We start from the raw sequence: 14,483 nt of genomic DNA, 5'->3' as shown, positions 1-14,483 counted from the left end.
TCACCCTGAATATATGCCGCTCGTGGCGGGATTTTATTCTTCACGAAACTCTGCAAGGTTAAACTCAGAGCCACAGCACCATCTGTCAGAATACGGGTGCATCCAATTGGCTGATAGTGGTCAGGCAAGTGGACTTTACAGGGTGTTTGGCCATTTAAAGTGAGATTCTAAGTTATAGGGAACAAGAGGACATCAATATATAACTTTACAGGGAGTGGAGAGGGAAATTAACCCACAAGTCATTGTATACTCAGTACAACATGAAGTGTGGATAAAATAAACACCATTCTAGCTTTTTATTCATCTTAATTTATCTCTGACTTCTGCACCTTTGTTAACAGGTATGAGGTGTTAAAGGTGCCCTAGATTCAAAAATTGAATTTACCTCAGCATAGTTAAATAACAAGAGTTCAGTACATGGAAAAGACATACAGTGAGTCTCAAACTCCTTTGTTTCCTCCTTCTTATATAAATCTCATTTGTTTAAAAGACCTCTGAAGAACAGGCGAATCTCAACATAACACTGACTGTTACGTAACAGTCGGGGTGTACACCCCCAATATTTGCATATGCCAGCCCATGATTGAGGCATTACACAAGGGCAGCCAGTATTAATGTCTGGATGAAAGGCATTAGACAAGGGCAGAACGTCTGGATGTGCACAGATGAATCAACAGATTAGGTAAGCAAACAAGGACAATAGCAAAAAATGGCAGATGGAGCAATAATAACTGACTTGATTCATGATAACATGATATTTTTAGTGATATTTGTAAATTGTCTTTCTAAATGTTTCGTTAGCATGTTGCTAATGTACTGTTAAGTGTGGTTAAAGTTACCATCGTTTCTTACCGTATTCACAGAGACAAGAGCCGTCGCTATTTTCATTTTTAAACACTTGCAGTCTGTATAATTCATAAACACAACTTCATTCTTTATAAATCTCTCCAACAGTGTAGCATTAGCCGTTAGCCACAGAGCATAGCCTCAAACTCATTCAGAATCAATGTAAACATCAAAATAAACACTGTACTTACGCGATTAGACATGCTGCATGACGAACACTTTGTAAAGATCCATTTTGAGGGTTATATTAGCTGTTTGAACTTTTTTTTATGTTGTTTAAGGCAAGCGCGAGCTCTTGGGGCGTGGAGCACGGGATTTAAAGGGCCACACACCCTGAATCGGCTCATTTCTAATTATGCCCCAAGATAGGCAGTTAAAAAAATGAATTAAAAAAAATCTATGGGGTATTTTGAGCTGAAACTTCACAGACACATTCAGGGGACACCTTAGACTTATATTACATCTTTTTTTAAAAAAGTTCTAGGGCACCTTTAATGAATTATATAGACAAAATGACCTCCAGCAGGCCACCCTTATGAAGTCCGTTTCTGATTATTTGGTCAGAGACATTCACAACAGTAGCCTGCTGGAGGTAATTTTGTAGGACTCTGGCAGTGCTCATCCTGTTGTTCCTTGCACAAAGGAGCAGATACTGGTCCTGCTGATGGGTTAAGGACCTTCTACGGCCCTGTCCAGCTCTCCTAGAGTAACTGCCTATCTCCTGGAATCTCTTCCATGCTCTTGAGACTGTGCTGGGAGACACAGCAAACCTTCTGGCAATGGCACGCATTGATGTGCCATCCTAGAGGAGTTGGACTGCCTGTGCAACCTCGGTAGGGTCCAGGTATCGCCTCATGCTACCAGTAGTGACACTGACTTTTAGTGTATATTTATTTTGATCAAATAAGTGCATCCTTGGTGAGCATAAGAAACTTCTTTCAAAAAAAAAAAAAAAAAAATGCACCTACCCCAAACTTAAAGGGTTAGTTCACCCAAAAATGAAAATTCAGTCATTAATTACTCACCCTCATGTTGTTCCAAACCCGTAAGACCTTTGTTCATCTTCGGAAAATTAAGATTAAAATTAAAATTAAGATATTTTTCATAAAATCCGATGCTCCGATGCTAAGATCCAATGAATCAGTGATTCAGAGCGTGTATCAAACTGCCAAAGTCACGCCCCCCAGTGGTGAACCACTGAAATTTCGAAACACTTATGACGTATCGAAGCCTTGCTTACTGAAATCACATGACTTTGGGAGTTTGATACACGCTCAATATTTTGTTTTTTTGGCGCACAAAAAGTATTCTCGTCACTTCATAACATTAAGGTTGAACCACTGTAGTCACATGAACTGTTTTCACTTTTTAGTAGCTTTCTGAGCATTAGAAAGTGTTAAAGGATTAGTTCACTTTCGAATTAAAATTTCCTGATAATTTACTCACCCCCCATGTCATCCAAGTTGTTTATGTCTTTCTTTCTTCAGTCGAAAAGAAATTAAGGTTTTTGATGAAAACATTCCAGGATTATTCTCCTTATAGTGGACTTCAATGGACTCCAAATGGTTGAAGGTCAAAATTGCAGTTTCAGTGCAGCTTCAAAGGGCTCTACGTGATCCCAGACGAGGAATAAGGGTCTTATCTAGTGAAACGATCGGTCATTTTCTAAAATTTGTAAAAAATAAAAATAAAAAATTTAATTATATACATTTTAACCATAAACGCTTGTCTTGAACTACTGTAGCTCTCTTCTTCTTCTTCTTCTTCTTCTTCTTCTCTATTAGAATCCCGGCAGTGTAGATGCTGCTAAGTGTATTACTGCCCTCCACAGGTCAAAGTTTGAACTAATTGTTACATACTTGCACAAGCATATTGTAAATGAGAATTTAGTTCAAACTTTGACCTGCGGAGGGCAATAATAGAGCTAGTTCAAGATGAGCGTTTATGGTTAAAACGTATATAAAACGTATATAATTAAAAAAAAAAAAAATAGAAAATGAGCGATGGTTTCACTAGATAAGACCCTTATTCCTCGTCTGGTATCGTTTAAAGCCCTTTGAAGCTGCACTGAAACTGTAACTTTGACCTTCAACCATTTGGAGTCCATTGAAGTCCACTATAAGGAGAATAACCCTGGAATGTTTTCATCAAAAACCATCATTAATGGTTCATCATTAATTTCTTTTCGACTGACGAAAGAAAGACATGAACATCTTGGATGACATGGGGGTGAGTAAATTATCAGGAAATTTTAATTCAAAAGTGAACTAATCCTTTAATTGTCTTGCTGAGCAATTGGCTCACTGAGCCATCGGATTTTATCAAAAATATCTTAATTTGTGTTCTGAAGATGAATGAAGGTCTTACGGGTGTGGAACAACATGAGGGTGAGTAAATAATGACAGAATTTTCATGTTTGGGTGAACTAACCCTTTATTGTGATATTGTGTAAATATGTGTGTATTTGAAAGTGTGATTTTAGGTATAATATTTTGGAGCAATCACCACTGTGTAGGACCCTGTTAATCAGAACACAGCCTCTCTTTATCTAGTAGAGTTTAGCTCATGTAACATGTACAGCCTGCAATGTTTCAGGGCATGTAGGAAGCTTTGTCTCGCTATCACACTAAAAACTATACCCCCCTCCAGCCCCCCCCCCAAACTTCCTAATTAGTCCATTAACGCTAATATACTTCACACAAGAAGCAATTTACTATGCCTGGCAGGATCTGCAACCCGCTAACCTCATCGCTAATATCGTTTGATATTTCATTATAGTCTGTTAATAACAGCTCTCTTCAACTCTTGCCTTCTAACAAGACACCCATCATTCAAGCCCCACCACTCTACCACTCTCACTTTCCAAACTCCAGCCGATTTCTTTCACACCCACACAGTCACAATCACGTCTCTCACGGTTAGAGGTAGGTTAAACTACAGGTCTAAAGTCAGTGTGGTACCAGATAATAGCCAATAACAGCTCTTCTATTCTTGTGGGCTGTAGTCGGCCTTTTCTGAGAGTTTATATGGTGCTTGTTTTTCACAGTGAGTCAAATATGTGATGTTCATTTAGTGTATCGGGATCTATTGATTTATTCAAAAGTTAATTTATTTAAAAATGCCATTCATTTTGAAAGATACTTGAGTATGCCTTTTTGTGATGATCAAGTTTCTGAATTAAAATTCATTTGGTATGTTTTGAAAGGCATTAGGTAAAAATATAAGGATGAAGAGAAAAGTGTCATGAAAAGGTTGAAATTTATATGATCTTTTTTTTTTTTATTATAGTTTTATAAAAATAAAAAATAAACATCAGTGAAGCAGTTTTGTTAATATTGATAATATTTATAATGGTTAAAAACCCAAAATATTTGGGTCACAATATTTAAAAAATGTTTTAAAAAATATATGTTAAAATATTTTAACAAATATTTTATTTGTTTGATTTTTTTTCTAAGTGTAAAATTATTTATTTTAATTATTATATTATATTATATTATATTATATTATATTATATTATATTATATTATATTATATTATATTATATTATATTATATTATATTATATTATATTATATTATATTATATTATATTATATTATATTATATTATATATCAGCTATCAGCTCCTAAATTTGATCAAAAGACAGACCACCATATTTAGCTTTGCGAATTCTCCATTTATATCTCCCCCTCTGTTTACATCAAGACAAAATGACACTATATTGGAAATAAAAAGCTATTTCAGACAGCAGTAGTTTGAGTGACAGAAAATGTTGACGGCTTGACTGAATAACCACACAACTGACCTTTTAACAGCATCTGGCTAATCAATCACTGTCCACTTGTTGTCTTCCTGTTTGCATGTGTTTCTGTGTCCATCTCTCTATCATCCTCCTTTCTTTGTTGTTGACTTTTTCTTGTTTCTTATTTTTCTCATTATGTTCTCTCTTTGCTCTCATTATCTTTCCATCTCTCTCTCAGTCTCATTCTCTGTGTCTGGACAGATCTCTTTACTGTCTCTACTCCATTGTTTGTATTGATTGCCATCTGAGGTCAATGGCTTTTTAAAGCATCTAGATCGAAACACTGAGTGTCTTCCTCATCTGCTTCTCCCTCTCGCATTCCTTCCCTCTATCCTGCTCATTTCTGTGCAGTTTCATTCTTTTATCTCCCTCCATCATTGATCCAGGAGGTCGGAGAGCACTCCGGTCCAGTAATGTGTGGCCCATGGGCCTCCAGGTCATTTTAATTTGAGTTCAGGTCATTCGAGCTGAGAGAAAATGTGGTTTGTCTGAATTAAAATGTCTGGAAGATGATCCGATTTCATCCACTTCACAATGAGAGGTGAATTAAAGCAATGAAGTTTTATCTGGTGTGTACAGAAGAGAAAAAAGATATCTGCTATAGCGTTTTCATTCATCTCAACTGCAGCTGGAAGTATGAGATTTGAAATGTGCCATCTTTGCTTGTTTTACAGCAGAACGTTTTGAGCCACTCACAGATAGTTTGGGGTCGGTTTGCTTTTGACACAAAAAAAATGAGAAGAAAGAAGATGTACATTATAATACATATATTAAAGGGATAGTTCACCCAAAAATAAAAAAAATAAACATCAAAAATAAAACATTTACTCACCTTCAAGTTGCTCCAAACCTGAATGAATTTCTTTCTTCTGCTGAACAACTGTTACTGACATTCTTAAAAATATCTTCTTTTGAGTTCAGAAGAAGAAAAAAACATCATATAGGCTTGGAACAACTTTTGGTTGACAGAATTTAATTTTTGGGTGAACCACCCCTTTAAGAGATATGATCCTTTATACTTTAAAATGGCAGATATGCATTGTTCTGATCTTTATCAGTCAAACATGAGCCACTTTATTTCATCTCATGACTGTTAATTCATTTTCTGTGTTATTCAGTCTTTTACAAATGAACAACAGAAGCCAGGAATTAACAGTTCTGTGTCTCGGTTGGTTTTCTGCCATATTGGCTATAATGAAAGTAACAAGGGTCTCATGCAGAGGAACATAAAACTATTGGGACATGATCTAATCATGTGCTATTTACTCACTCGTAGACCTCACTAAAACCTGGGGCAGCTTGTTTTACTCCCACATAGTCATTGTGTATGTTAGAGCGCCACCTACTGAGGGGAAGATGGTAATGTGAGCACATTTACATTCTGCACTGAAAAAGTAAACGTCAAGGTCATCACAATGAGATGGGAATAAGTAAAAAATATTTTATAGCTGTATTTATATTCTCTCAGGAGTTCTTCCATAAAGATAAGAAACATACGTTGAAATGAAAAGGAAACGCTCTCTGCCATGCTTTGACAGATTACAGAGATGTTCTTTTAGCGAAGGACGGGTGTGACAGATTGAATGAGAGTCATTTGTACATATAAAATATACATAAAACGCTTATGAATCACTTATGAAAGGCACTCTGACAGTTTGGCATTACATTATGCTTGATGCATGGTCATTATTGTGGTTTTGGAGAGTAAACCCACTGTGTTTTATCTCTCACAGGTATTTGATACCGTCTCTGGACAGATCGCATGCTGGCTTCTATCGGTGTATTGTGAGGAACAGAGTCGGAGCGTTGTTACAGAGGAGAACCGAAGTACAAGTGGCATGTGAGTAACCATAGTAACTCTCCACCACTTTGGATTTGTGTGTTTGTTGGTCCTTGCGTGTGTGATTTTTACCAGACGGTCAAATTGTGCCCCAGTGTGTGTGTGTGTGTTTCACAGGAACAGCAGCTGTTGGTGAGGTGACGTACCTGTGTTTCATTAAAATCTCCTATCCAATGTCACAGCTGTGCACTTTAACTTCCTCATTAGATTGATGAGGTTGTGCGGACCAATCGCTTCACTCTCTCAGAATTTAATTCATTCCTCCGTTTTATAATCTGTTTAGCATGAGGAACAGCTGCTGCGCTTGAACCGAGTGGCAAGTCTCTGGTGTTTCAATCCAGAGTCAAGTTTCACTGCCCACACTGTCCTCTCCGGCTGTTTCCGGTGTGGTGAGTTATCGAGTCCCCCCAGAAATCGGGTCTCCTTTAGGACCCCAAGTGATCCCATTGGTTCAACGGACTTTTAAAGGTCCCGTTCTTCATGATCCCATGTTTCAAACTTTAGTTAGTGTGTAATGTTGTTGTTAGAGTATAAATAAAATTTGTAAAATTTTAAAGCTCAAAGTTCAATGCCAAGCGAGATATTTTATTTAACAGAAGTCGCCTACATCGAACGGCCAGTTTGGACTACATCCCTCTACTTCCTTCTTTAATGACGTCACTAAAACAGTTTTTTGACTAACCTCCGCCCACAGGAATACACAAGAGTTGCGTTTGTAGAGTGTGTTTGTCGCCATGTCGTCGAAACGCTGTTATTTTCATCCCGCAGTCCAATCACCGGGTCTGATTCCGGCTCAAATTGATAGGGTAAAATTAAAGACATGTTTACAATAACACTGAGCGCGTGCATCTCCACGTTATGGTAAGAGGCGTGACCTTTCCGGGCAAGATGCGCTAAAATGCTGTCGAATCACAACACAGGAACCGCTGGCACAATCAGAACTCGTTACGTATTTCTGAAGGAGGCACTTCATAGAACAAGGAAGTCATCAGCCCGTTTGTATGACAGTGGAAACAGCGGTATACAGATAAGTAAAGTATGTGAAAAATACTGTGTTTTTTTACACCCGAAACATGAACACATGTTATATTGCACACTATAAACACAATCAAAGCTTCAAAAAAACACGAAAAACGGGACCTTTAATGGGTAGTATTTTTAGCGCCTGATTATAATTCCTGCAAAATCATGTTATGATTTATATGGTTTAAAATGCGTTATAATGACCATTAGTGTCTTTTAAATTACATAGTTCTTAAACCTATATAACTGAAGCTATAAATTAAGCATTTATCGTTCTTACTGTTTTTTAGGTAGTTTATGTACTAGAATAGCATACATCTACCTGATTAGCCTGTTAGCTTAGCTTATATTAGGGGTTATATTAGGTTTTTTTTTTTTTTTTTTTTGCCTCCAATATCTGTTTCCAGTTTGTTTTATTATGCAATACATAGGCATTTATTTTATATTTCAAGCATGTTGTTTGTGCACTTAATGTAATAAACATCACACAATAGTGAAATAGGTATATAATTAGTCAAGACATTATGATAACAACTTTTGATCAGGCATTACCGCATGGGTCCTAAAGGAGACCCGATTCCTAGGGGGGGACTCGATTTCTCATGACACCGGTCATTATTGAAGTTTGATTTTTCTCTCTCAAAGTATGTGAGTTAAGCAACTTCCTGTCTGTAATCACTTCACTTCTTGCTCGCTTCCTGCTCGCTGATCCATGTTCATTCCATAGCAAAAAAATCATATTAGAATGATTTCTGAAGGATCATGTGACACTGAAGTCTGGAATAATGATGCTGAAAATTAAACTTTGCCATCACTGGAATAATAATATTTCATTAAATTTCTATTTTTACCATATTTGTAGATCAAATAAATGCAGCCTTGGTGAGAAACTTTATTCAAAAACATCTTTATACCAACCCCCAGACTTTTGAATGGTTTTTGTTTACTCAAAATGTTATTTTATTATTGACACAAGCGTCTTCATATTGGAACTAACGCACGTCCTGATATTGCTGAGTTAGATGCGTTCCTGGGTCAACATAAATTTAGTCTTAACCCTATTCCTACCCATAAGTTATGCCAAAAATCAGAAGGAAATGATAGACGAATAACACTGATGTAGAAGCACCAACTCATGATTTTAAGTCTAAACTTGACATAATCTGTAAACTTGTCCCTCAAATCTGATTGGTTGATATGAATGTTGTTCCAGGATCAACAAAAATGTTCACCCAGGAACATGTTGAACTCAGCAATATCAGGTTATGCGGAACGCACACATCTGTGAATCGCCATATGCTCACAGTTAGCAGCCAATGCTAAAAATCTCAAAATGGCCGACTGTTGTCAAATTAATCAGCCCGGCCCATCGCTTCTTATTATCGCCTTTCATTTCAGGATATGTGGAGGTGCTTCACTTCTGGTCAAGATGGAAGTACTTAGACCTTATTTGCTTTTCTCATTTCCCTTTCAAGCACCTGTGTAATAATTGACATCCAATTACCTTTCGTTTCTTTTGAAGGATGAAGTGAGAGCAATCAAATACAGGAGTCAATACACAGGAAACGACATTGTGATATCAAAGGCAGGACATTGCCATGCTGGATATTATATTATTTTTTAAGTGGCTTTCCTTAATTAGCTTTTTTGATGAATAATGCTCTTGATATTAAGACACTGCCTTTGATTTTTAAATCTCTTCCACACCGTGTAGCATGAAATGACATCTGTTTCTAACTGTCTTTGCTAACAAAATGAATAGTTCACCCATTTTTTTTTCACCCTCATGTTATTCCAACCCCATATTACTTTCCTTCATCCTCTAACATTCTGCCTTAGACCTCCAATATTACAGGGTTGGAATGACATCAGGGTGAGTAAATGATGATAAAATGTTCATTTCGGGGTGTACTACATTTTTAAAACACACAAGTTGAGAGTAAAAGTTGCTCTACAAACCTTCTTTTCTAGTGATTGTTATTAAAGTTTAGTTTAGTTAGTTACTCGTGTCCGTGTTAAAGCAACAAGGACGTTTATTCTGCTGAATCAGATAAATAAGAACGACTGCTGATTTAACGCATGGTGAATGTCCGTTCGGATGAGTCAGTTCTGGTCACTGTCATGGCCGATAGCTAGCTAGCACATATCATCCCCTGTCCAACGGCAGCCGCGACGATGTCTGGCGCTGTGTCAGAGCACGTCTGTCAAACGCTGCCCAACTGAAGCAGATGGTGAAAGACACTAGAAAACACTGGAAAATTCTGCTGTGTGTCTCTGGCAAAGGGACAAACGTTAATAACACTGCAACTGTTTTTTATCCACTGATGTAGTCACTTGTACCAGAAATTAAAGTCCTGTTTGTATTTGTAGTGGTGTTCTGAGTCAGTATGTAGACAGACGTTGAGTGCTAAATGCTAACATATGCACTATATAACAGTTTAACACACGTATGTTGTGTAATTTGCTCACTCTTACCATTTGTTTTGTGTTTGTCTATAGATATGGGAAGTTTTGAGGAAGGAGAACGAGCTCAAGCCGTATCCCAAGGAGAAGGAGCTGTTATACCGGCGCCTCACATTCGCTGTTTCCCTCAACCACAGGTTACCTGGTTCAGAGACGGACGCAAAATCCCTCCCAGCAGTCGAATGTAAGTTTCTGAATCAGTTGGGTTCCTTTTTTCTATTTCGTCTTCATTGTTTTCAAGCAGTTTGATTGTACAAGATTGTTTTTGAGGGATCTTCGTAGCTATACATCTAGTCCGGAGATACGCACACTGTTATATTGCCTCCAGGTGTGTTTCTGAATGTGTGTATGAGCTTGTGGAGGTTTGTTTGTTGTCATATATGCATTTATTGACTTGCTAGTGTGAGTGATCTCAAAAACCTCTATGAGTCATCAAAAGCTGAACATCTATCTGCAGAATTGTTTTTGTTTCTATCTATCTATCTATCTATCTATCTATCTATCTATTAGGGCTGTAACGATATGCGATATGAAACCGAAATCGCGATAAGCAGGTCCACGAACCTGTATCGCGATGTGAGAAGGCAGAATCGCGACACACCCCTTCCAACTCCCAGAGTTATCCTTCCTGTCCAGATCCAATGCTACCACATTTTTAAATTACTATAAGTATTAGGGGTGTAACGATTTATCGTAGATGGTGTGTCTCAATCAGCTCTCTAGTTCAGTAAGTGTTTCGGGCACACATTGAATCTTGCAAGCAGGTTTAAACGTTTCTCATGTCAGTCTCTTGCATGGTCGCGTGAGAAAAGTCGTGGCTTTCTTTCACCGCAGTGCACAGGAACAGCTGTGCTCACAGAAAAGCAAAAGACGCTTGCGATGCTTTGCTTTAAGAAGTTCTGTGGGGCCGTTCACATATTGCGTCTTTTCCGCGTGCAAGTCAGTTATTATTTTCAAATGTAGCCGCGCGGCAGGCGCGCTCATAATGGGATCAACGCGGTCGCGACGCGCATGCAATTCTCAACTTCTCAGAATGCCGCAAGCGCACCGCAGGTCGTGTGACAAGAATCAACCGATCAGCTATGGCCTTTCCGTAACAAAACATCAAAAGCTCAGCCGAACAGCTGATCATAGCTGTACATGGTGGTTTTTATATCTTATCTCCATCAATATATCTCGTAGTAAAACTAATGCAAGGGCTAGAAATCATTTATCCTTTGCAGAAACATCCTGATCCTCTTGGAGAGCTCAGTTCATGGTTGCATAGCAACGACCGACGCCACGGGAGCGCAAGCGCTTTGGAAAGAAGGAGAAGCGGTGCGGCCGCGCCTTCCACGCGTTTTTAGACGCGATATGTGAACGGCCCCTATTCATAATTCTAAGTTCATGTTAAATTTAACATTTTTTTTCAGTGACAGACAGCCCTATTCAGCTGTTAATTTGAATACAGAAGGTTTTTATTAAAATTTTATATTTATTTATTTTATTGAAATGTGATCTTGTATGTACAACAAGGAAAATTATTGAAATTTGTTCATGTTTTTTTAATAAATCTTGTTTGAATTTCAGTTTCATTTTGTTCAAAATATCGTGATACGTATCGTATCGTGAACTCCGTATCGAGATACGTATCGTATCGTGACCTGAGCGTATCGTTACACCCCTACTATCTATCTATGTATCCATCCATCCATCCATCTAGTGGCTTTGTAATATAATGACAGTCGACACAATGAAATTTAGGGTAATTTAATTATTTTTAAATGAATTTTCACTTAATTAAAGGCCCTGATATATTCACAATGATGTTCTTTTTTTTTATTTAATTACTGTAATGTGGTGTAAAAAAAAGAAGTTTGAAATACCTTTGCAGCAAAGGTTACCAAACATCCCAATGCATCCCAAGTCTCTGGTGTCCACAGAATGTGTCTTTGAAGTTTCAGCTCAAAATACCCCACAGATCATTTATTATAGCTTGTCAAATTTGTCAAATTATCGGGGACAGGGTTTATGTAAATTTTAAGGTTAGTGATGTCACTAACTCGGGAAGAAGCTTGTTGTAGTCCCTACCAGCCATTTGTTGTAGTCCTTAAAGGATTAGTTCACTTTTAAATAAACTTTTCCTGATAATTTACTCACCCCCATGTCATCCAAGATGTCCATGTCTTTCTTTCTTCAGTCGAAAAGAAATTTTTGAAAATAAAAAAAATAAAGTTTTTGATGAAAACATTCCAGGATTATTCTCCTTATAGTAGACTTCAATGGGCACCAAACAGTTGAAGGTCAAAATTAGTTTCATGCAGCTTCAAATTGTTCAACACGATCCCAGATGAGAAATAAGGGTCTTATCTAGTGAAACTATCGCTCATTTTCTGAAAAAAATTGAAAATTTTAACCTTAAATGCTCATCTTGAGCTAGCTCTCTTCTTCTCCTCTATTAGAATTCCGGCAGTGCAGACGCTGCTAAGCGTATTACTGCCCTCCACAGGCCAAAGTTTGAACTAATTTTTATATGCAATATGCTAGTTCAATAGTATATAACAATTAGTTCAAACTTTGGCCTGTGGAGGGCAGTATTACGCTTAGCAGTGTCTACACTGCTGGAATTCTAATAGAGGAGAAGAAGAAGAGAGCTAGTTCAAGATGAGCATTTAAGGGTAAAACTTACATAATTTTCAATTTTTTTTCAGAAATTAGTGATGGTTTCACTATTTCTCATCTGGGATCGTGTTGAACAATTTGAAGCTGCATGAAACTAATTTTGACCTTCAACTGTTTGGTGCCCATTGAAGTCTACTATAAGGAGAAAAATCCTGGAATGTTTTCATCAAAAACTTTAATTTCTTTTCGACTGATGAAAGAAAGACATGGACATCTTGGATGAAATGGGGGTGAGTAAATTATCAGGTTTATTTAAAAGTTTATTTAAAAGTGGACTAATCCTTTAAGCAATTTCTGTAAGACAAAAAATATCTCCCTTTGCATTGAACTTTGAGCGTTGTATTTTTGCAGATGTTATTTATGCTCAAACAGCAACATTGCACACTAACTAAAGTTAAAAAAGTGAACACATAATCAAGGACCCCTTTAAATTCGCTAGTATATCAGGTCCTTAACCCTTTAATCACCATTTCTAACTGGAATTGCAAAGTCTCTGAATGATGTGTCCAAGTATTGCAATTTTTGTAATGTTGTTTCTGTTTTCCTCACGCTCTCTCTGTCTTCCTATGCTCCTTCCTTGCACTCTTATATGCCTTGTTTGCATATGAACATCTGTTTCTAGCTCTTAGCCAAGGTTACCTCTTGCAAATGAGTGGGACTGATAACATTTATTCCAGGAAAATCATTTAATTGAATTTTAATCAGGCCATTGGCACCTCCGTCGCAGTTTCAAAGACTCCGTGAAAAATGGAAATAAGCGTAACATTGACCGAGACACCCATGGAGGACTGCTAGTCTGTCTGAGAGAGTCCTGTCGCTTCTGACTCCGTCTGCTCTAGATTGGTGAATTCTAATCTCTCGCTCTTTATTTTCGTCAGATTGTACTCATTTTGTGGCTCTCGTTTCGGTGAAAACTAGCTGTGCGGCCCAAGGGTCATGAAATGGAGAGTTTTCAGAAGCATAAAGCTTTCTCCCTCACCTCTCATCCACTCTGTGTCTCTTTTCCCTCTAATCATGCAATCATACGGCCCAGAAAAGAGCAGGATAATCAATGTCTGAGAGAGAGAGAGAGAGACACGTTTCTCCATTTTTGCTCACAACCCTGCCTCCCTTCAGCCACTTTGAGATTCTAGCGCACAAGAGCGCTGCTGTGGATGATAAAATGACATTTTCCAGCACTTTGCTTTTGAGTCGCCTACAGTGCTAATTTGTGTTAACAGTGCTGTTGACATTTTGCCAAATTATGTTAAGTTTATGTTACATGGAAAGTATGAATTATAGAATAGCATTCTTGTTTTAAAAGACAACATGAAAGTATTTGCATTGGGGGGGGGGGTGAAATATCTTAGACTATTATATTATTACAGCACTTGCATAGCAGTGCTACTGTATATATATATATATATATATATATATATATATATATATATATATATATATATGATATTTTGGTTATGGTTTGTTCCAAACTTCTAACTTTAAGTATTAAACATCTGTAATTCATTTGGTCTGAATCACTTAAAGGGATAGTTCACCCAAAAATGAACATTTTGTTATCATTGACACACTTATGTTGTCCCAAACCTGTATGACTGACTGTAAATGTTGCCAATTATAATTTCATGTTGTTTTTAAGCATGCACTTTCTTACTGAACCGCACATGAGCTAAACGAATGTTTATATGGAGACGCAATTCACTAAAAATAATTTGATGCAGCTGATAGCATCATTTTTTTTTTATACCTGATTTACTAGAGGAATTATGCAAATCGGGTAACAGCAGACAGTGAATTAAAAATTCTGCTTAATGTAATTTGCACACCGTAATTCCCCATTTTGCAGGCC

The 14,483-nt window shown here is 37.3% G+C and overlaps 1 protein-coding gene across 7 annotated transcripts in view; it reads left to right on the top strand.

The window, feature by feature from the left end:
- The window catches only part of sdk2b (sidekick cell adhesion molecule 2b), a 397,130-nt gene that overhangs the window by 296,911 nt on the left and 85,736 nt on the right, over nt 1-14,483 (top strand). For all 7 annotated transcript variants that reach the window (XM_048171159.1, XM_048171152.1, XM_048171156.1 and 4 more), the window contains exons 3-4: nt 6,384-6,490; nt 10,013-10,160. In XM_048171159.1, coding sequence (XP_048027116.1) covers nt 6,384-6,490; nt 10,013-10,160 — 255 coding nt within the window. The remainder of the gene's footprint in view (nt 1-6,383; nt 6,491-10,012; nt 10,161-14,483) is intronic.

Source organism: Megalobrama amblycephala, linkage group LG20, assembly GCF_018812025.1.
Source record: "Megalobrama amblycephala isolate DHTTF-2021 linkage group LG20, ASM1881202v1, whole genome shotgun sequence".
Lineage (NCBI taxonomy): Eukaryota > Metazoa > Chordata > Actinopteri > Cypriniformes > Xenocyprididae > Megalobrama > Megalobrama amblycephala.
This window is presented reverse-complemented; position numbering and strand designations above follow the sequence as displayed.